Source organism: Manis javanica, chromosome 15 (genome assembly GCF_040802235.1).
Source record: "Manis javanica isolate MJ-LG chromosome 15, MJ_LKY, whole genome shotgun sequence".
Taxonomy (NCBI): domain Eukaryota; kingdom Metazoa; phylum Chordata; class Mammalia; order Pholidota; family Manidae; genus Manis; species Manis javanica.
In genome coordinates this window covers 82,370,639-82,393,708 of record NC_133170.1, presented here as the reverse complement: position 1 = coordinate 82,393,708, position 23,070 = coordinate 82,370,639, and the positions used below count along the sequence as shown (strand labels likewise).

At 44.5% G+C, this 23,070-nt stretch overlaps 1 protein-coding gene across 9 annotated transcripts in view; it reads right to left on the bottom strand.

The window, feature by feature from the left end:
• HORMAD2 (HORMA domain containing 2) overlaps positions 1 to 7,390 on the bottom strand; it is a 116,035-nt gene extending 108,645 nt beyond the window's left edge. For 7 of the 9 annotated variants that reach the window (XR_012125615.1, XR_012125618.1, XR_012125617.1 and 4 more), the window contains exons 1-3: positions 7,047 to 7,239; positions 1,228 to 1,300; positions 699 to 785 (exon numbers count right to left, since the gene is read on the bottom strand). Coding sequence is in view for 4 of the 9 variants with exons in the window: in XM_073222906.1 (XP_073079007.1) it covers positions 699 to 785; positions 1,228 to 1,230 (90 nt within the window). In the remaining 5 variants the exon portion in view is untranslated. The other 2 variants (XR_012125614.1, XR_012125616.1) reach the window with 2 other exon arrangements.
• Between the last annotated feature and the right edge of the window lie 15,680 nt (positions 7,391 to 23,070).

Sequence of the window (23,070 nt, the reverse complement as noted above, 5' to 3'; positions counted from 1 at the left end):
TGCTTTACTCTTTCTCACACATATGTAATATAAGGCATATTCTGCTTTATTGACTTAACTCCTGTAAAATCTTATTTCCCTAACCAGATTACAAATTTCTGGAAAATGAAGATTCTGGTTTTTTTTTTAATTCTCCAAGAGAGTGATACAGTATTACATGTATATTATATAATATATAAATAAATACTATTGTATGAGCCGGGCTCTCATTGAATAAATGGCTGATTCACTAATGGATGTCATGGGACAAGATACAACTTGCCCAGGTGAGCCCAGGAAGGTTGCCTGGCCCCAGCATGCTCCTGCAGGGACCCAGTAGCCAAGTTTCTCTCAGTGCTCTCTCCCTCAGTTCTTATAATCACATTACAGTGAGCAACGAATTTTCCTAATTACTTCAGGAAGTGAATGTCTAACAAAAAACCATTCTCTTTAAACGTCTTTTTTCTTCTTGATTTCTTTTACTCTAGAAAATCTAAATATGTAAACATGAAACAGGCACCCAGTAAATTACTTTGTAGGCTCTAGTCTAATTTCCTGATCATCCTCAGTCCATTAGGCAGTTAAAATATAGACATACTCTGCCAGAGTATTCTGTACCAATTAACTGATAAAACTGTTTAAAAAAACACTGAAGATTAAAGTCAAGATTCTGAACTAACTCACTAAATAGTCATCGATTTTATTTTAATTCTTAATACCTTAGATGCCTTGCGAATTTTGATAGAGTGGGAGAGCTGAGCAGTTGCCATTGTAGTAACGTACAGGATTCTCTTAAAAAGTCTAACCTGTAAAAAAAAAAAATTAGAGACCTTGCCCAACCTAAACCTTATTATGCATTTTCAAAGAACTATATAATTAGGATTTGACTGTATTCTTTGAAACATTAGCTTAATACATATTTTTACCTCTTACCAATTTTCTATAAGTTGGGCATAAGGTCTTTGGATTAGTTTTTCCAACCACCTGATGAAAATTTAAGTTGATTTACCTGTTCTGAAATAATTTTAGAGGTGAAAAATAAAGTGTAAGTCACCTAAAGATTCAATAATGTATTTTATTCATACCTGTTACTCTTTCAAAGTGTAACATTATCTGTATATATATATAGGGGCTCGAAAACATTCCTTGAATTAACTTATGAGTAACTGGCTTTCAGAGTCAACCCAAAAGTTACTGTAACACTTAACACCCATTAGGATGAGTATTCAAAAAAAAAAAAGGAAATACCATTTGTTTGTCAAGATGTGGAGAAACTGGAACCCTTGGGCACTGCTAGTGGGAATGTAAAATGGTGCAGCTGCTGTGGAAAACAGTATGGCAGTTCATCAATAAGTTAAACAGAATTACCATATTATCCAGCAATTCCACCTCTAGGTATATACCCAAAATAATTGAAAGCAGGGATTCAAACAGATACTTGTACACCAATGCTCATAGCGGTGTTATTTATGGCTTAGCCAGAAAGTGGAAACAACCCAAATGTCCATCGACAGTTGAATGGATTTCTTAAATTGTGGTATATACAATGGAATATTATTCAGCCATAAAAGGAATTAAATTCTGATACATGCTATAACACAGATGAACATTGAAAACAATAAAACATTCAAATTCATAGAGACAGAAAGCAGAATAAAGGTTACCAAGAGCTGGAGGGTAGAAGGAACGGGGAGTTTTAATGGGTACAGAGTTTCTGTTCAGGATGATCAAAAATTTCTAGAATGGACAGTGTGATGGTTACACAGCACTATGAATGTGCTTGGTGCCACTGAATCATACACACGGGGTGGTGAATTTTTTCGTATACTTTACCATAATAAAAAATGTTAATGTTTAAAATACATCTAGTTTTCACTTCTAGTGCTTCACTAACATACAAAAAAGAAGTAAACTTCCCCTTTCCTTTTCAAAGGTCTTAATTTAAATTGGGGCTTCTTTTCAAGGTTTTATGGAGTTGTGACCAAAATATTTGGAAAATAACCTATTTAAAGACATTCCATTATAGACCCCCCACCCCCACTCCCACCCAGGATAGCCTGTGACTTGTTTTTGTGTACAGATTAATCAAGATTCTGGAAGATTTTCCAAGAGGGCCGAATTATTTGAGGACACTGCCACAAGGTGGTGACAGTGATTATAAACAAGTAATACTTAATTTCTCTCACATTACTTCTTCAGAGCAGCGCTAGGGGACACTGTTTTACAACATCTTATAAAAGACAGAAAATCGCCAAATAGTCCCTTTGGTCCTTAAAGATTACAAGGTATCTTTTGTTGACTTCAGAATATAACCTTCACTTCTGAGTATAACCTTCAAAGCTAACTCAATACATCAACTGCCTCCCTTACTTCAAGAAATAAAATGGGAAAAGTAACTACAGGAGTTTAAGTTCTAGTTCCTGCCCATTAAACCACAGTAAACCAACCCCTACCGGGTTAATTATTAGTCTTAGAGATAATAAGAGGAATAATGATTTTTAAGTACTGATATTTTAAAATTTCTCTATGATCATAAGACATTCTGATGGCATTTCTAGAGAATCAAGTCCTGAAAATAGCATCAGCCAATTAGAACACAAGGCATTACTACATTCATACTTTTAAATGTATGGATAACCTGGATTAAATTGATATCAACACTGAAAACTCTGAGACATCCAGGGCACTTGCTTTTGAGAAACAATTCAAAAGTAGCCACTACTAGCATTTGGTAAATACCTGAGGAATTAACATTTATAAAATAAGCAGAGTTAAATAAAGTTGATAAACACATATGTATGTACATATTACATATATATATATATATATATATATATATATATATATATATATATATATATACAGAGAAAAAATAACCAGCAGTATAAAGTAGTAGAAAGAGGCTTTGGAGTTAAGGAACCTGGGTTCAACTTCTGCACAACTACTTAGTAGCTGTGTGATTTGGTCAAATTAAATCTCTCTGGGCTCCAGTAAAATGGAGACAATAAATCCAGCTTTTCAGGGCTCTTACAGTATTTATCCAAGCATGCATTTATCTGGAGAAGTAACATAATATACTCTTCTGGAGCCAGCCTGTCTAGGATCAAATCTCAGCCTGCAATTCATTTGCCATGTCATTCACAACTTGAGGTTGTGTACCTCAGTTTCCCCATCTATAAAATAAAGATAATAGTACCTACTTTCGTGGACTGCTGTGAGGATAAAAGGAGTCATTATTTGTAAGGCACTTGGAATACTGTCTGACACTTTATTGTATGTAACAAAGGATGTCTATTTTTTTTAATGTTGTAATATATTGTATTTGAACTCCTGATTTTCTTCCAGCCTCCCTATTGTTCCTTCTCACTGCTTTCTTCAGACTTTTTCCCTGGCCTATTTCTAAGCTTTTGGTGTTTTCAGGGTTCTGTCCTATGAGCTCTTCTTCTTTACTTCTAAACATACTCCCGCTCAAACTAATACATTCCCATTGTTTCACTTACTATTTCTCATCTAATGATTCTCATGCGTATACACCTCAGGTCTCTCTGGGGAGATGCAGACCTATACCTCTGTCTATGAGCCAGTTTCCCTTTGACGGTCCCAACAAATCCAAATGTGAGTTCTTTTCCCTGAAAAACTATTTCTGTTCCCTAGCTCCGTGAATGATCTCATCAAATACCTCAAGCCTAAAAACTGTGACTCAAACCATTTTCTCCCTTATTCCCACATCCAATCTATTTAATATTTCTTAAATTTGTCCACACCTCACTTTATTCCCATTATTGTAATCTTTGCTTTAGATCACATCAGCCTCATCTTTTGCCTGGACTGCTACAACCACCAGTCTGCCTGTCGCTGGTCTGAACCCTTCTCCAGTCTGTTCTTTGTACTGCAGTCAGAGTTTACTTTTAAAATTATAAACTTGATTATGTAACTTCCCAGACTGAAATACTGCAATGACTCCTCAATTCCCTCAGAATAAAACCCAGACTCCTTATCATGGCTTCAAGATCTGGTTCAGGCCTCCTTAGCCACATCTCTTGTTTTCCCTTACACTTTTCTGCATCAGTTATTCTTATCTACTTTAATTACCTTAAAGGATAATATTCTTTCCAGCTTTCAGGCTTTTGCAATACTCCTTTGACCCGAAATCCCCTCCTCTGATCCAATTCCTACTCATCTCCTAGACATGGCTTAGTATAATTTTCTCAAGGAATTATTTCCTGATTCACCACCACCACCAAGTCTAGGGTTACATGCCCACTGTAACATATACTTTATCATTGTCACATTTAAGTATTCACCCCACTCTATTGTGAGCTAACATGAGAGCAAAGTTGTGTCTGTCTAGCTCATTCCTTATTTCCTTAAATTTTTTTAAAAGGTATGATTCAGTGGGTTTTAGTATGTTCACAAAGTTTTGCAACCGTCACTACTAATTCCAGATTTTTGTTACCCCATGTGCATTAGCAATCACTCCCCATTCTCTCCTCCCCCTGACCCACTGTAATCCTTAATCTACTTTTCATATCTATGATTTGCCTATTCTGGACATTTCATATAAATAGAATCATATAATATGTGACCTTTTGTGTCTGGTTTAGCTAATTCTTAAATCCTCATCACCACCACAGTACCGTAACAAAGTAGATGCTTAATAAATATTCGCTGAGTCAATAGAGAACACTATAGGAACAAGGAAAAATTAAGGGTCTAGAAAAGAATTACAGAATTTTAGAGGTAGAAGGAACTTTAAATATCATCTAGTCCAAACATCTCATTTTCTAAATGAGGAAATCAAGGTCCAGAGAAGTCTATTGATTTACCCAAGGTCAATCAACCACGTAGTGGCAGAATGGAGAATAAAACAGATTTTGGGTTTTGGTACAATGAATTCTCAAAATGAAATTCCGCTTTGTTTTCATTCCATCTAAACTGATGTGCTACCAGCACCTTCCTAATTGTTGGGCTTGCTTATTTGTAAACACAATAGTGTCTCTTTCTGGTGTTCTAAAACGAGCTTGCTTCAGGAAGGCAAAAAAGATCTCAATTTTTTTTCGATAGCCAGGTTCCTTTCAACCTCTATTTTGTTGCTACTGTCATTTTCCCTTTGAGCAGGTGTTTTGTAGAGGTCTCCTATTCAAGTACAAATGGCTTAATTTTGAAAGCTCACAAGCTGACAGCCCTGGGAGGTATGACTCTACAGATCAGGTATTCTCAGAGAATAACTGATCTTTTTTATCACCTTGTTCTGACTCATTACCTAAAAACCTAGGAGAGGTTTCATACTGTGCATTTTAAAAACAAAACTCTAACTTTCAAATGTCTTTGACTTATGTATTCACTTGCGTATGGATCCACAAACATCTGATACTTCGCAGGAAATCAAGCTATTATGCTTGAGATATCCGTTCTGTGACAAGGACCGAGAAAGAGGCAAGTTTTCTAGGTTTTCTCAGATTAAGTCTCACTCAGGGCTTACCTCTTAACCTACATCTCAAATTGCTCAACCTATTTAAAATGGTGGCACAATTACTTATTACTTTAGCCTTTTACGTGCAAATCCAAGATTTAGATAAAGGGTAACCAGCTGTTGTTCAGTTTATTAAGGCCTACGCCACTGTGTGTGTGTGTGTGTGTGTGTGTGTGTGTGTACGCCACTGTGTGTGTGTGTGTGTGTGTGTGGCCTCTCCCAGTGAAGCAAAAACCAAAGTTTTAAAACATATACCCAAAGACAGTGTAATAGTTAACTTCCTAATGCCTCCACCCATCCTTCCCACTCTTTCAAAACCATTTTTTAAACAAACAGAAACCCTTTCTATCAAGTGAATGATATCTAACAGCTGGACTCTAAAATGCAACTAGGTGGCCTTCCATACATTAACACGTAAATGATGCAGAGGACGGCTTAATGGAAGTGCTTGAATGGACTCATCAGAGTGAGAAGGGAGAGGAGACATCCTCTACAACTGATCCATCCCTCATTTTAAAGAAAAGTCAATTCAGTGGAGGACAGATCATCTTTAACACACGGTGCTGGAACAACAGGACATCCACAGGCAAAACAATAAGAAAGAACCTCGATCGAAATCTCACACTGTGTACAAATAGTAATTCAAAATGGATCACGTATTTAAATGTAAAAAGAAAACTATAAAGAGGAAAACGAAGTCCAGCAAGGGGACTTGGTTTGCCGAAGGTCGCCCAGTTACTCAGAGGTCGCAGAGTTGGCTTCCACAGATTACCTTTCGCCATTTTAACCAATCCCATTGGGCCCTGATGATTTCCTACTCTGTGTTCGGAGTAGGTGGTTTCCCCCATATCAACTGGACTTTTGTGGATGCTCTTTTGGTTTTCCAGTATGTTCTTCATGCTACTTCAATTAATCACTCGCTCAGCATTTGCTGGGGCCACTACACCGGGCTAGGCATCGCGCAGAATTACAAAGATGAAAATTTCTGTGCACATCTCAAGAGATTTGTGGTCCAGTGGGAATCAGATTATCATCATAATTAGATTAAAAACTCTGGGGACAAGAACCATATTTTCTCTTCGTTTTCACCAGCGAGGTGCACGATGTGCTGCACACCCCGGCCCATGCTCTGCACACTTGAACACACTTTCGTGACAGGCTGATCTTGATTTTTCAAGACCCTGTCTCCCGTAGTGTTTGGGAACTGAAGTCCACGGAGATCAGGCGGCAAATCGCGGACAAGGTGGCGGGAGGCTGAGGCCATCCCGCGGGGCCTCATCCCCTCGCCCACCTCTGGGGGCGCGCCAGGCACTGACGCCGGCGCAACACCCCAGGGGCTGGAGATGACCTCCCCGGGCCACGGGCACCCCCGAGAGCCGCAGCAGGCTCCCCGCAGCAGAGGTCCCCGGCCCAGCCGGGGGCAGGCGGCCAGCCGCCGCGGCCTCCCCTTCCAGGCGGAGTCCTTCCGCACCAACTCCTGAATTCAAACGCGGCCCCGACCGCGGGGGCGCGGGCTGCTCCCTGCTCCCTGCCCTCCGCGCTTCCCCCGGTCGGTGTGAAATGCGTCGTCGTCCGGCGTGAGGAGAAATGTTACCTAGAAGCTCCCCTCTTTCTCCTGAGCTCTGGCCTCGCCGCTTCTCCTCAAAGTCCTTCAGCCTCTGCGAAATAATTTAAATCAAACGTAAAGCCTCAAGTCGAGAGAAGAAGAGCAAAAAAACTAACAAACGGCTGGAGGGCTGACGGCGCCGGAGCGCCGTTTTTCTGTGGAACCCCCGCGCCCGCCCCGCCCTCACCTCGGCGGGTCCCCGCCTCCCCCCAGGGACTCAACGGCTGTCTCCGGCGCGACCCCGCCTCGCCGGCCCCGCCCACGCCCGAGTCCGCGAGGGCCTCCTGGGCGGGGCGCGAGGCTCCCTCGGAAAGAAGGCTTCCCCTCGCCGCTGCTCGTGTGGGCGCGCCCGGCCTCATGAATATGCAGAACAGGGGAGCGGCCCGCCCCGCCCCCGCGGCTTCGGGGCGCGCGCGTCGCGGCTCGGCTGCGGGGTTTCCCGCCCTCCTCAGGGTTTGCGCCTCGCCCTGGGGCCTGGGCCACCGGCGGCGCCGTCGCGGGCAGAGGGCCGCGGGGCTGCACCCTGACGCCGACGGAGCCTCCCGCTCGGGGCCGACACGCCGGGCAGCTAGTACTTTGAGGGCAGCCCCGGCGCGGCTTTCAGAGGAGGCCCCTGCTCCCAGTTGGGGCTGCGGCCGGGAGCAGCTCGCGGACCTCGGGGGCCTCGGGTCGACACGGGCGGGGCCTGGTCAGAGCCCCAAGGCCCCTGGAGTGAATGAGGGCGAGGCCCGGGGGCCAGGGGGTCCCAGAGAGGCCGGAGGCCGGCGCGGGGCGGATGAAGCTCGAGCCTCTGGAGGATCAACGCGGAAGGGGGTGTTTTACGAAAGACAGAGGTTTCCGCCTTTGAGAGCATCTCCACTTCCTCCCTACGCGTGGACCCAACTTCGTATTATCTTAAACGTTGATTTGTAATTATGCAAACGAAGTATGCCTCTGTTCCCTTACAGTGCCCCTCAGCCCGGTGTCTTCTGCAGACGTGGCCCTGGGGAGCAGTTAGGTGTGGGGCTCCCCAGATCCCTTGCCACACGGTCAGTACCCTGCGGAACTCTGCAAAGCTTTGTGGAGTCCCTGCGATGGGGTTTTCCAGGAGAACATGACGCAGCGGGCCCTGTTCTTACTTTGTTTCTTCAGTGAAGGAAAAAAAGGCTCAAGTCGATAAAAACGTGGTTTATAACAATGACTAAAACCAAAATTTGGGCTGAAATACTACTTCAGTGCAGGATTTCTCACCCTCAGCAGTAGCTCCAGACCTGTCAACTGTTCCCCGAGGGGCAAATTCCCACGTGGTTGAGAACCAATCTGCTTTCATCTACACTTTCCGGAGGTAACTGCTCTGACCTCCCACCGCAGGTGATGTCTCTGCTGCAGCCCTTTCCAACCTGGGCGTTTGCTGGCTTCCCTCTGCTGGGCGACCTCGTTCTCATCTGCCCTCAGGTCCCAGCTCCGTCAGCCCCCATCGCCCCGAGGTGCCTTCCCCTCTGCCTCCCCAACACCCCCCACCCCAACCACAGTTATTTTCTCTCGTTATTACTCTCTTTCCTTCATAGAACTTACCACAATCTGGGTTTCCTTTATGTGTTAACCTGTTTTTCTTTTTTCACCACCCAGAAATGCAAGTAAGCTTCGTTAGAGGCCGGGTCTGTGGGGGTTACCCCAGGATCCCCTGTGCTCAGCACGGTGCCTAGCAAACAGTGATCACTCATAAGACATTGATGGACTGAAATAATAAATTACCCTTTCTTCCTCCTAAGAGCTTCCATGGAGTTTCTCCTACTCCTTTCCATCCTCATTCCCTCCTGGGCTCCTTATGACCTTTGTTTAGAGCTTGAATGGATGAGTGAGTGTCTAAGAACTATGGGAAAAGCCTTCACTTTTCCCACTGACTTGTCCACTCCTTGAGAGTAGGAACTGTTCTTTACTATGTTCACTGAAGTTATTGTAATTAAATAAATTAATCAATGATTTAAGGAACAATATTAGACAAGTAAAAACTGATAGTGCTACTTTAGAAAATACCAAAGTCTCGTCTCTTTACAAATGAGAGTTTAAGTAATTTGCTTGAGGTCCCCAAGCTTGTTAAGACACCAACTCACAAGTACAACGTATGGCCTCACACCCATCAGTAAGGCTTTTTCTTATCTCCAGCCAGTCTGGTTTTTTATTACTTTTCCATGGTCTGATTTACAACTCAAACACAAAAATCCCAAGCCAAAGACATATTTCTTGTCAACTAAAAGCTTATGAGTTTATACTCTTCATCTTTGATTAAATCCAGACACTGGGGCTAACGGTTTAAGGAACTCGTAAGTGTTATACTTATTTGCACCTTTCAGTGATAAGAGATGGGAAATTGTTCCTGTCAGGGGAAAGTATCTTGTTTGTTTTGGAAGGAAAGAAATGCAATTTGTGAGAAAAATTGATCATTGTTTTAAAACTTTCAATAATGAATTGTTAAAAGCTTTACCAAACCCTGTATCCACTAGTAAAATAACGTATGAAATAGATGAAAATAGAGGGGGGAATCTTACTTGTGATGACTTTCATTGCCTAAACTTACCCTGTCTCTCTCTAGACACATGTTTCCTTTTATTCTGTGTATCTGAAAAAGTTGTCACTCTCATTAATCAGTCTAGTTAGGCCCTTGTTTTTTGAGAACTAAAGACCATTTTTCCTTCTCAGTTAAAAGAAATTCAGGGTTCCTTCCTCTTGATCGTTTTTTACAGGCAGCACCTGGTTACAGAGTCTGTGGAGTCATGCTCACAGCTTTTGGAATTTGGGAGTGTTTTTCTGAGGCAGCTGACAGCATGCTATAGCACAAAAAATAAAGATACCTATTGTCTGGCTCATTGAAACTTTCTGTCTTGCCAATGGGTATCAGCCCCGGGCATGTTCGCTGTGGATTCAATGTGACCAAAGAAGTGACGGTAGAATGTTCTTGGGGTGAAAGGGTTTATTACCCGGCTTGTTCTCCTGGCCGTAGGTCAAGCACTAGTGTCTCTGCCTCCGGGCCTCTCTGCCCCCGCAGCCGTCCCAGTCTCTGTCCTCAGTGCTGCCCATCACTCCAGCCTCTGCTCTGCTCTCCTGCAGCCGTGCCACCGTGTCGCCCAGAGCACTGGGCAGGGCTCTTTATATAGAGTCAATAGCAACATATCACCCACACGTGTGTAGTGAGCCAGCCATCCAGGGCCAGGTGAGAATCCTGGCCACAGGAACCTTCATTTTATCCACACTTTCCCCATGAAGTTCAGTTTAACCTTGGAAAGCTCCGAAAGGCAGTTTACTTGATGGCTATCAAAATAGACATCTTGAGTATTAAATGTATTCCCAGGAGGACATCTCTAGACGCATCTCCCTCCTCAACGGGGTGGGAGTAACTAGGTAGGAAAGTGTTTTCTTTATCCTATGTGATTTCAGGTTTTATTAGAACTCTTAAAATCATCTTAAATTCCAGCCACCGTAAAGCTGACACCAACATGTTTTATTCATTCATCAAACATTTAGTTTGTACCTACCATTTATAAAGCACTCTGCTTGGCATTGTGGGGACCAGAGAGATAAGGACTTGGTCCCTGAGCTTGGAAGTTTACAGTTTAGTAAGAAGGACACCTATAAACACATTACTCTCATAGAAAATAATATTAATGGGGGTATAAATTATATGATAGAGAGTAGAGAAGGAAGCTATGCATTCTGAATAGGGAATCAAGACAGCTTCACAGAAGAGATGGCATTTCCGGAGGACAGCATGTGTGTATAATTTCCTTTGCTCATTCTTTGGCAGTGGTTACATTACTTCAAACCAGTAAAAGCAGACATTTTGCCCACCACTTCAGAGCTAGGAGAGAAAAGATGTAACATCCTTTCTTTCCATTCCTGGCAGCAACAAGATTCTGAAAACTAAATGTTGCCTTAGCAATTCCAAGTGCTTCACTCATGGTTAAGAGGACAGTGCCAGCTGTGTTATTTCAAGCCCCCTCATTTCTCCCTTAGGGTATTATTTTTTCCTGGTCTCCACTGGGGTATGCAGTAGCCCTGTGATTTTTTTTTTTTAAATCAGTGGTGTTTATAAATGTGCTTATGAATGTGACTTTAGAATCCTAGAATTTTAAATATCACTGAGAGGAAAAGAGGCAGAGTGATTTTGAGAACTGAAGTTGTGAATCAAGCCTCTATATGTGAATACTCTATGGCTTAACTTAAGTCAGGTATTTTTTTAGAGACCAAGGCAAAGATAAAGGGTTGCCAACTTGGCTTAGTTTCTGAACTTGATCCATCTTCTGGCAGCCAAAGAGAAGCCAGTCAATCTGAAATAAGCTCCTGATGCTTCTGCCCACACACTCTCAGCCTACAAAATAGAAGTCCATGTGTAGGTAGCACATTATTATGGCCTTCATGCCCACTCAGAGTTGCAAATCAGTTTCTGCAACCTTTGAATTGATCTTTTTTGACTGGCAGAAGAATCTCCATGCGGGCTGTGTGTTTCTGAGGAAAGCCTGGGGTTTAATGAATTGGAACAGGAAATGACAGAGGCTCTAAGTGACACACAGGCTGCTGCCTGCTTGGGCACCTCAACTAAGAAATGAAATCAAGGAAGGTACTGAATTCTTAAACATTACAGAATTGTTCTATTTGGCTGTTTGATTCCATTTTCTACTGACTGTGAGGTTTTGGTGACATGGAAAATGATGTTATTCCTCTTAATGTACAACATTTAATAGAAAAGGTTTCAAATGAAATAGGTTTTAAGCTGGCTCTCCATGATTGCTACTTGGTACATCTGTGCAGACATCTGAGATGAGATCATATTCAAAATGTACTGCACTACTGACAGCCCATATTTTGAAGCCCTTTACTTTCTACACATTTTGATGCTTGGAAAATGAGTTACCACAAAATGATATAGAACTCTTATGAGACAGACCCTTGTGCAGCCTCAGCCTCATGAGGGGCTTTTTTTCTTTAATTTATACAATGAACTAAATAGTCTCAAACATTACAGAATTGTTCTATTTGGCTACTTGGTTTCTGTTTTCTACTGACTGTGAAGTTAGTAGAAATGATAAATTAATGATAAATTAAATGTGTAAGTTCTAATGACCTCTGATTTAGAAGGTCCCTAAGTTAAGATTCATAATACTTAGGATCTCAGCATGCACTGAATACAACAATACAAAACATCTGGGGCATGATTTTCTAACCTCTTCCCTCATTAAACAAACAAACAAGCAAACAATTCCTTCCTGCCAAGAGAAATATTAAAAAACTGGAAAGTGAGTAAGACATTACAGGAAAATTACCTTCATAGCTTTAAAAATGGAAGGGAGAAAGAATTGTAAGAAGGCATTATCCAGAGGTTGCTGTAACTTACACCTAAGAAAACTGTGCCAGAAAGCCAGATTTCTGTCAAAGCCATATTCTCAAACACACCAAGGTCTGTGTTAACCTCAGTCATATCAATGCCCAGCACAGAAAGATTTACTGTAGAAAGAGGCATTGGGAGAATTCAAAATATGACCTCATCAATAACCTGTGGACATTCCACCCCCCTTTATTTGTTGAAGAATGTCTAGACATAGGACATGCTCAATAAATACACATTGAATGAGTGGACATATGTTGTTGGAAGAATCCCAAATATATTGATCTTGTATCCTACAACCTTGATATGAACTGGCTTATTCTTACATATTTGTTTTGTGGATTTTCTATACATAAGATTATGTCATACACAAATAGAGATAGTTTCACTTCTTCCTTTCTAATCTGAGTGCCTTTTATTTCTTTTTCTTGCCTAATTGCCTGGTTAGACTCTCCAGTACTATGTCACATAGAACTGGTAAGAACAGACATCTTCGCCTTGTTCCTGATCTTAGTGGGAAGCATTTAGCCTTTCACCATCACATATGATGTTCACTGGGGTTTTTCATTAATGCGTTTTATCAGGTAGATGAAATTTCCTATTATTCCCAGTTAGTTGAATAGTTTTACCATGAAAGGGTGTTGGATTTTGTCACATGCTTTTTATACATCTATTGAGACAGTCATGGTTTTTTCCCTTTATTCTTTTAATCAATGATGTATTAAACTGATTGATTTTCATATATTAAACCAATCTTGCAATCCTGGGTTAAATTCTTTTTGATTATGGTGCACAATGTTTTTTATATGTTGCTGGGTATAGTTCAAAGTATAAAATAAACATCTGTGACTCTACAATGATATCAATGATTGTACAAATAAATGCATAGGGGAGAAGAGATAAATCTCCTGTGCAGAAGAACCCACATAATGTATGTAGATATTTTGCTCTCACAGAGGTAGAACACAACTTCCTGCTGCACTAGAGGAATGGGCTATGCCTAGGGACTTCCTCCTGAAGTATGGAAAGTGGGGAAAAAGAGTAACTTTCCAGTGGAGAAACCTGACAGATTCTACCTTCCAGGTGATCAAGGTCAACATCAATAGTGACAAGTAATGCAGACGTGTGTACCGTTGATAGGATGTGATGAGAACAGCACTTTATGTCCATTATCTTCCTCCTAAAAACCCGTAACCCTAGTCTGAGCAGGAGAAAAATATCAGACAAATCTTAATTGGGGGCCTTCTACAAAATACCTGGCCAGTAGCTCAAGCCTATCAACATCATTAAAAAAAAGGAAATGTAAGGTGGTATCCTGGATTGGGTCCTGGGACGGAAAAAAGACATTAGGTAAAAACTGAGGAAATTGGATAAATGTTTGGATTTTCAGTCATACCAATGTAAGACGATACTAATAGGGAAAACTAGGTGCAGAATACATATGAGCTATGTACTATCTCTTCAATTTTTCTGTAAATCTAACACTTCTAAAATCAAATTATTTTTAAAAATCACATGAGAAACCACACATAAGAAAGACTATAGAAAATTATTCCAAATTAAAAGTTTATTTTAAAAAGACCGCTACATATTAAGCCCCAGAGACTTTTTACAAAAATCTGTGCATATTCCGTGGATGGTTTGTTTGCCCTTGTGTAGCTTGGATTAATAGTCTATAGGCACACACCTGATCATCTACATTAGCCCTCTTACAGCACTAAATTATGTTTTCTACCTTTATCTTGCATCTACCTACCACTTCAGAATTTTATTAAAAATAATAATAATAAGGGAGAAATGTGGGATTCACGTATAAATCAAGTATAAAAATCAAACGAATAATCATATCTGACTTGATTGTTTATAGTTCACGATGCGTGATCAAAACCGAAAGTTTTTGTGATATGACTGCCCTTGCACTGTTCACCATGTAAGAACTTATTCACTATGTAAGACCACCTTGTTCACCATGTAAGAACTTGTTCGTTATGCTTCAGAAGATTGGAGACTGTTGAGAATTAGGCTTGGGGTTGATTAATGATTGTGCATTGAGTTCCCTATACAGAATTTTATTGTTGTTAACAACCATTTGATCAATAATCCTCTCAAAAAAAAAATAGTGTAAGCAAAACCCTAGTTCTTGATAAAAAAAATCTATGCACATTTAAAAAAAATTGGAGTGTGATTATGTTCAACTCAGAAATGTTACTTTTTATAATCCAACAAAAATATTTACAAAGAATATATAATATATGCAAAAAATACTAACTGTAGCTATTTGCAGAAAGCAAAAGAAAAAAAAGGAGAAAGAAGGAAGGAAGGAAGGAAGGGAGGGAGAGAGGGGGGGAAAACAATTTATCTGCCCAAAAGTCGGAAGGTGATTGTATGGTATTGTGGTAGGTAAAATTCTAAGGTGAACCCCCACTGACCCTACCCTTGAGTATGGGTGAAACTTGTGAATATGAAGGATTTCATTCTCATGATTAGGTTGTTAGATGACACGGCCCACCCTGGGAAAGAGGGGCTATCCTGAGTAGCCCTGACCTGAGCAGATGAGACCTCAAAAAACGACTGGGCTCTTCCTCAAGAGGGGAGTGAAGTGTGAGGGGCATTTGCTGTGCAGGAGATCCTGTGCTTCTGGCTTTGAAGATAGGCGGACCACATGGTAAGGAACGCAGGACACCTCTAGGGGCCCAGAGTGGCCCTGGCTGACAGCCAGCAGGGAAACAAGGACTTTGGTCCAAATGCTGCAAGGAAGTAGATTCTGCCCACGACCTGAGAGAGCTTGGGAGGGGACCCCAAGTCTCAGATGAGAGAGAGCAGCCCTGGCCTGCTGCTTGGTTCCAGCCACAGGAGGCCCTGAGCAGGGGACCTGGTGATGCTGCTGCCAAGCTCCTGATATATGGAAACTGTGAGATAACAAATCTGTGTCATTTTCAGCTGCTCAGTTTTTGGTAATCGATTATAAGCTATAGTAACTAATACAGGCATATCTAGGCTGCAGAGTACTGCGGCCATTCAAACTCGTGGGGCACATCTGCTCCTCCCTTCTCGCCGTGGGCATGATGGCCCTGTACCTGCTTCCCCGGCAAGCGCCCTGTGCCTCTTGCAGAAGGCTCTTCTTAAATACACAACTCTGATATTACTACTGAAAATCTTTCAAAGGCTTCACATCTAGGGATGAAGACCACATTCTTCAAGCTCAGATTCAGCTTATCTGACCTGAGCTTACATCTCCCCTTGCCCTCTGCCCTCCAGCCCCCTCTGGCCTTTCAGTATCTCTCTTCAGCTGCCCTTGCTTCTGGGCCCTGCCCTTGCCTGCCTGCCCTGGAGTGTGTCCTTGTCCCTTGGTTGGTACCTAGTTACCACTTCCATTTCTTTCCCCAGAAACCACACTCGTCAGAGAAACCTTTCCTGCTGCTCACACTAGACCAAAGCCCTGAGGTGGGTGCTCAGAGCCTCCGCTCCTTTCCTTCACAGCCCTTCTCTCAGTTTGCCATGCAGGTTTGCTCAAGGACAGGCACTCAATAAACAGAAATGTGGAAACTGAGGGGAAATAAAGGAGAGAAAGGTACATGCGGTAGAGAACAACCTTGTATGGCTGGGACACTAGTCCTGAGAGATGGAGCTGGAAAGACAAACTGATATCAGAATGGGAAGCCTGCAGGTGACAGACTAAGTTATTTGGGCTGTGTTTTGTGAGTCGAGGGATCAGCCAAGCTGCAGAGCAGGAGAACAGACATATGATCAATGCAATGGGCAATAAATGGGATGACCCTAGTACATTCTTAAAAGCCTTCGACAGGCAGTTTGGACTGATATTGGCTATGTGTCCGAGAACAAGGAATTTTGGGGTGGGTTATATTTTCTGTGTACTGTGCTTATTGGGTCTTTGATATTACTACTGTAAATAAACAACACTGGAGGACTTTCCCGCCAGTAGCCATGGTGCTTCCGTCCACTGGCTTATTAGAATGCAAAGAGCTATGGTAATAGTCAGTGGAGAATTTCTGCATCTTTTTTAGCAAGGAATCTATTTTTTGGTTCAAATTTTTTTTTAAAAAATACATCTTTACTGAAGTGAGCAAGGATTTGCAACCGTTTGGAGCCTGAGTGGCAGATTTGAGTCCACCCCAATGGCCCAGCAGCAGGACACGCAGATGTCCACACCCACGGAGCTCAGGGGCCTCAGGTAAGGTCGCTCAGAGGTCAGGCTGAGTGAGAGAGCACACTCCCTGGAGGTGAGGCCTTGGTGGCGGTTTGGCTTCAGAGGCCAGGTCGGGATTACTCGGATGCTCTTCTCTCTGCCTCCTGAGAGGCTGTATTTAAGCCGAGCCACTTCCCTCCATACCTGCGGGGGGCCAAAGCAGCCCAGACAGGCCTCTGCTCTGAACTGTAAAGAAACAATTAACCACAGTTAATGGCCCATCATTTGTTATTTCTGTATTCTACATCCCAAGGTTCCCTCCTAAATTACTACCCAGGAAGAAACATAAAATTCCACATAAAACGATATTTCACAGAAACAAAGGAGTGAGCTCTTTTTCGCTATATCTCTCTCTGATTTAAAGCCATGGGTCATCCTAATTGGAAGTGAGGTTCATTCCTGCAGATGGTAAAGGCTGCCACTCACCATCTCACATCATTAGGATGCAGATATATGATAGGACCAGCAACATAATTTGCAGGACCCAGTATAAAACGAAAATGTGGGGCCCCTTACTAAACATAGTAGGAACCTCAAGACTGCAACAGGAGACCATTAAGAGCAGGGCCTTTTGAGCACAGGGCTGCCAGGGGCTGAGTGCAGAGGCTGCCCACACACAGAGGGAGGCTGCGGGGGCTTCCCCACAAGAAGCAGTTCCTTCCCTGGCAGAGCCTCCGCAGAGCAGGGAAATGGGGGGAGACCCAGGGCAAGCCCGGGGCGGCCCCAGGGCCACTTCTACGGGAGGGAATGGTGCGGCCAAAGGCAGCATCTTCTTTTGGTGGCCCTGCTGGTCCTGGTCTGCTTGGGGTTCAAGCATCGGAGGATCCAAGGCTCAGAAGAGGATTGGCTGCTTTAGGCCATTGGAAGGAAAGCGCGATGAACACTTATGGAGAACGTGGCACTGAGGAGGTGTGAAGAGGGGGATTTTCTAAGCATGGAATTACCTCTGACTTGTTTTCATCTAATCAACCAATTGTTATTTAACTAAAGTAGAAGGTATCAAATTTAGATGAAATATTTTCGCCCTCACTTCTCCCCCTTTTTCATCTTGGCAAATGACCCAACTGAGTGGATGACCGTCCCAGTGGGTCAAGGCAGAAGCCCAGAGTCGTCTTTGATTCCTCCTCCACCTTTACCTCAATGCCACTTGCTAGGTCCCATCAATTATAATCTCAATGTCCCTCTTAAGCCCACATAGCCACATGTCTCCACATTCACTGATGCCACCATTGTTTCTGGCCATGACTGTGGCAACAGCCTCCTTGCTGGCTGGCTTTTGAAACATACAGACTAGAGTTTAAGTCCTCATTCTGCCACACGGTTAGCCCGGTGACCCTGGGTAGGGCTTTCCATCTTTCTGAGCCTTAGCTGCCTCATCTGTAAAATGGGGATAATAATACCTACCTGAACGTGCTGTCTGGACTGAATGTAATGAATCAGCGTCCTCCCTCTCATCCTCTCCCCATCCCCCAATCCTTAGTTTAAGCGTTTCCTCCTTGGGGACCCCTCACCCCACCGAACCTGCCACGGCCTCTGCGCAGGTTCCTGCCTGCAGGAACATCTGACTGCTCTGCAGCATTCCTCTCACCGTTTGTCTGTCTGCTCTCAGCAGTTGGATCCATGAAGACAAGGGTCCTGACTTTCTCTGCCTAATGAGGCGCCTGACGTGGAGGAGGAATTCACATTTTGCTCTTCGACGGAGTTTCTTGTGCACGATCAAAGATGCCTGGGCATGGGTCCCGGGAATGTTCCCCCCTAACTGTAAGTAAGTGGGCAGATGACCACCTCACATAAACAAATAACAGAGGCCAAGGGCATCCCACCACATTTAAGGTAAATCTAGGGCACTGGGGTTGATGCATCATAGCACGTCCCTTCCATAAGAAACAGACCGAGTCGGGCAAGCCTGGCAGCAGCCGCCACCAGATGCTCCGGGACAACACGGCGGAATTGCCCTGAGAATGCGGTGCGCCTGCGGTGGGGAAGCGACGGCACCGGGGCAGGAGGGCACCCTCGGGGAAGGGGTGAAGGTAGAGCCCCCCGTTCACGGGCCCAGGGCCGCCGGGGCGGGGAGGGAGCCAACCCTGCTGCCTCAGGTCCTGGCTGCTCCCCCTGCGTGCCCCCCACCGAGGCCAGCCAGCGGCCTGAGAGGCTGTGCCCTGAGGGGCCAGCGCTCTGAGAAGCCCAGGGAGGTGGGGAGAAGGCCGGTTTCTTTTTTTTAACTTTGTGAAATAACATACATGTAGAAAAGTACGTAAAACCTATCTGTAGAGGTTGATGGATTCTAAGGTGAGCATCTGTGAAACCCACTACTCCGACCCAGACCTGGGGCATCTTTAGCACCCGAGGAGCCCATAGGTCCTCCCCAGCTGCGGCTCCATCTCCGTGAGCCCATCAGGGCCCTGGCTTTTGTAGTTGCCCTGTCTTTGCATATCAAAGCAGTTTTGTTTTGCCTTATTTTGAACTTTTAAAGAATACAATCGCATTGTTCTTTTTTCCATTCAGTATTTTGTGAGATTCATCCACATGGCTGTTAGTGTAACTATATTCATTTGTTGCTGTTATATTCTATGCATGACTGTTTCACAAATTACTTGTCCCTTATCCCATTGATGGACATTTGTGCTGTTTCTGGCTTTTGTGTTTTCCATGCCTTAGTGTGAGGCTGTCCGGGTGGCTCACATAGGTGATGGGGGTTTGGAGCAGAAGGGAAGGAGGAGCAGCAGACGCAGCCCTGGGCCTGGGGGACAGAGGAGGAGGGACTCTCAGGGCTATGCACGTGCAGGCAGGGCTAAGGGTGCTCCTTTGACGTTTGCTCCCACTCTGAGACTACAGGGGTGTACTTTGTTCTGAGGGCAAGTGTGCTGCCTGACTCCACTCCTCTGCTCCTTGTGGGGTGCAGGGCCAGCTCTGCATATGCAGAGAGAAAGCCAGGTCAGGCAGCTGACAGCAAATACTGCCTTGGGGGACCGAGGAAACACCACAGAGTGGCCAGGGAGTCACCTCCGGTGCCTCTCCTTTCCCAGAACGGCCAAACATCAAGAGGTCAGTGTTTGGAGAGTTCAGGGATCACCCACCGCACTGCCAGGCTCTGGCCAGAATGGAGGTAAGGTGGCCAGGGCCCTAAAGGGAAGGGGGCAGCCCTGCTGACTGCTTGCCCAGCACTAACCTGAGCTGGAAGTGAGGCTGTCCCATGGAGCTCATTTCTTGGGGACTTCCAGCAGCCCAGGGCAGAGCTCCTCACCCTAGCCAGAAAGCCTGCCCCTGGCAGCACTCCGGCCCTACCAGCCAGATCTGCAGTATTTCACGCTGAGGACTGTCCTGGCCAGAGATGGCCAGGAGCCTAACCCCCCTGAGAAACCTGACACATTTCCCTCCTCTCTCTGGTTTGGCAGGTACAGGTACAGGTTGGAGCAGAGGTGCCACTGCGCTGGAGCAGGGTAGGCCGCGTGGAAAACAAGCTGGATTCCCGCCTCCTCCAACTGCAGACTACACTGGCCAGCAGGTAAGGCGTGCGGAGTCAGTCAGTGTAGACATGCAAGTGCAAGCTTTGGCAGGAGGCCACCCCTCACAGCAGTTGAGGGGGCTGGAACACAGGCCCCATGAGCCCTGCATTAGGGCAGCACAGAGCTGTGCACACATAGGCACCTAGCGAGGCAGACACGGGGCTCCAGCTTCTTCAGGCTGAGGTGGTCCAGCCCCGGTGGAGTCAGGGCCTGCTGCCAACTGATTTCAGATGAGGATTCCTTCCTCTGCTAGATGTGGAAGGCTTACAGCTGAGTGAGGGGGCGGAGCTCCTCCTAAAAACTTAGTAAATTTTACTGAGGAGCTAATTCCTCTTGCAATGTGGACTGCTTTGTGCATAACTGAATACAGTACTGAATTTTGGAAATAAATAGTCCTGTGTAAATCTAATATAATAGCACTGGTACTTTAAAATTAAGGCTCTGTAGGAGTTGCTCTTGAACCCTTCTCTGCCCTGATTTAGGCCTTTTATCTTACACGTGGCTCCTTACTGTGCCTCCCACTTCATCCACCCTTGCCTCCCAGCGCCGCCAGCCCAAACGGCCTCTGGAGGCAGAGGGCTTGGACTCAAACGATGGCTCTGCCGGTCACTTGCTTTGTGACCCTGGGCCAGGGGTTTAACAGCAGTGCTGGCCCAGTTGCCTTTCTTTCAGAAGAGGGTACAGGAGTACTAACCTCCCTAGGTTGGTAGAAGAATTGAATGTGTTAATTCATGGAAAATACTTAACCAGTCCCTGTCCCCTAATAAGTCTTACCATCTTGTTCAATTCTCTGCTCAGAAACCTCAGATACCTATAGAACTGAGACCAGTGTTTGGCCTGAAATAGACTTTTTTGGCCTTTTCACAGGTACTTCCTGCCTGCCTTCATTCGCTGACTAACCTGTGCACCCTGGCTCAGTTCTCCACACCTGTCTTCTTTTTTTTGCAAAACTGATCCTGCCGTGGCTCATGCTGAACCAGTGTCACCATCACTGGACGTCACCACTGTCCTTCAAGGGCAGGCTGTCTGGTCAGGCATGTCAGGGGGCTCCCTTTATTCTCTGAGCCGTATCTAACCAGCCACCAGGCTGTGGAGGAAAGCTGAAGTCATCAGACATGAAAGGTATTCTTCAAACAACTGACCATTTATGGTTTCTTTCCACTTAGACATTGTTAAACAGTAAAACTCAATTGAATAAATTTAAAGATCAAATTGGCTTCCCAACAATCCATACTGGGCAGCATCCCATCCAGCAATAGAAAGGAACTCCGAGTTACTGTACCAAACGGAAGGTTGTTTTACAAGCAGAAAAGGAAATTGTTAGCAAATGCTTGGTTTCAGGCCAGGCTGCCCTCCTGAAGGGAATGGGTCTACTGGGCATATTTCACTAGTGCTGACCAGGTAATTCCATGTTGCCTGGTTAAAGGTTACATTGCTGGGACGCTGAAACTGCAGTTAGGACCCGATGTAAGTCTTCGTTTGCTGATGTGTGGGTTAGCACAGGTGACTCTGTTTTGGGCCTGTTGTCTCTTTTCTAACATCTTCTCCGTGTTTAACACCCTCTAACCATCATAGCCCATCTCTCCCATATCTTATTTAAGATTGTGAAATGTTGTAAACTTTTGACATTGAAAAATACAATAAAATAGGTGCCAAAGTACAATTTAAGTTTTGGGAACATGTAGGACTTCACAAGTCATGAAAGCACTGCTGGGAAACTGCTCAAGGGACTGTAGTCATCGGGTCTGGTTAGGGCCACTAGTAAATGAAAAGAAGAGCCGCACATAGTCAGTCAGGTACTTCCTAGGGGTGATTTGAGTGACAAGGGCTAAAGGATTAAGCGACGCCCCCAGGAAAACTGAGGAAAGCCCTTGACCATGGTTTGCAAAAATGACCCTGTGAGTGATTGCACTGCGGGAATCAAACATGAAGTGAGGCATATTGTGCAATCCTAGGTTTTAAGAGGAAAATACATAAAATATTCTTTGTTATTAGCCCATTGCTGCAATTACAGTTTGTTTACAGGTAGTTGTTTTAGTAATAATTTCATTTTCCAAGGTAAAGTTCTGATCAAAGCTCTTCCACTATTTACTGTATGAAACTCTGGTCTCCATTTCCAGTGGGATGACTCTAAGAGGTGTTTTTCAAGCCCCAGTACTTTAGATGAGAGTCTTTAATTTATGTGTCTGCTCAATCTTCTCTAACAGATGGCACAGTCTTGAGGGCAAGCAGTGTCAACAGAAATGCCACGTCACCTCATGGGACCGTGGGGTGGAGATGTGTCTCAGTCACTAACAAAGCCTGTGCAGACCCATGGCCTTCACTTCTTAAATGAATGGGTTGCCTGATGTATTTAGAGCTGTTGGAAGCAAAGACCCCATGGCCAAGGCCTCAGTTAGGAATCCCAGTGAGAGGTGACTGGTACCCTCAGACACCAGGCTCTTGTCCTCAGTCAGTCTGGGCTTTTCAGGCACTGGCGGTGATCTCCAAAGGTCTGGAGTGCTTTCGAGGGGGTGCTACCTGGAGGACGTGCGAGTGGCGAGGGAGATCCCTGCCTAGCCCCTTCCCTCTCCTCAGACAGCACACAGAAGCCGTGTGCGGCGGCATTAGGCTTCTGGTTCATTCCTGCCTGGTATGGTTCAGAACTTCCTATGATTGAGCTTCATAAACAGACTGAATGATGGAGCTTTTCCTAGTCCCAGGGAAGGGCGGGCAGGGTTTGGGAGGAATTCAGCTATGATCTGGAAAGAGGAATTTAACTTCCTATTCCGGTGTGGTGGAGAGGAGGGCAAATTGGCACAAGTTTTACCCCTGCTCCAGGCACTGACTGCACGGGAGGGAACCTAGCACTTTACCCAGCGGGCAAAAAGCAAGACTAATGCTGCAGGCCTTCTGGCTCAGCCCTCCTTTTACTAGCAAGACTGGCCCAGCAGTCCACAG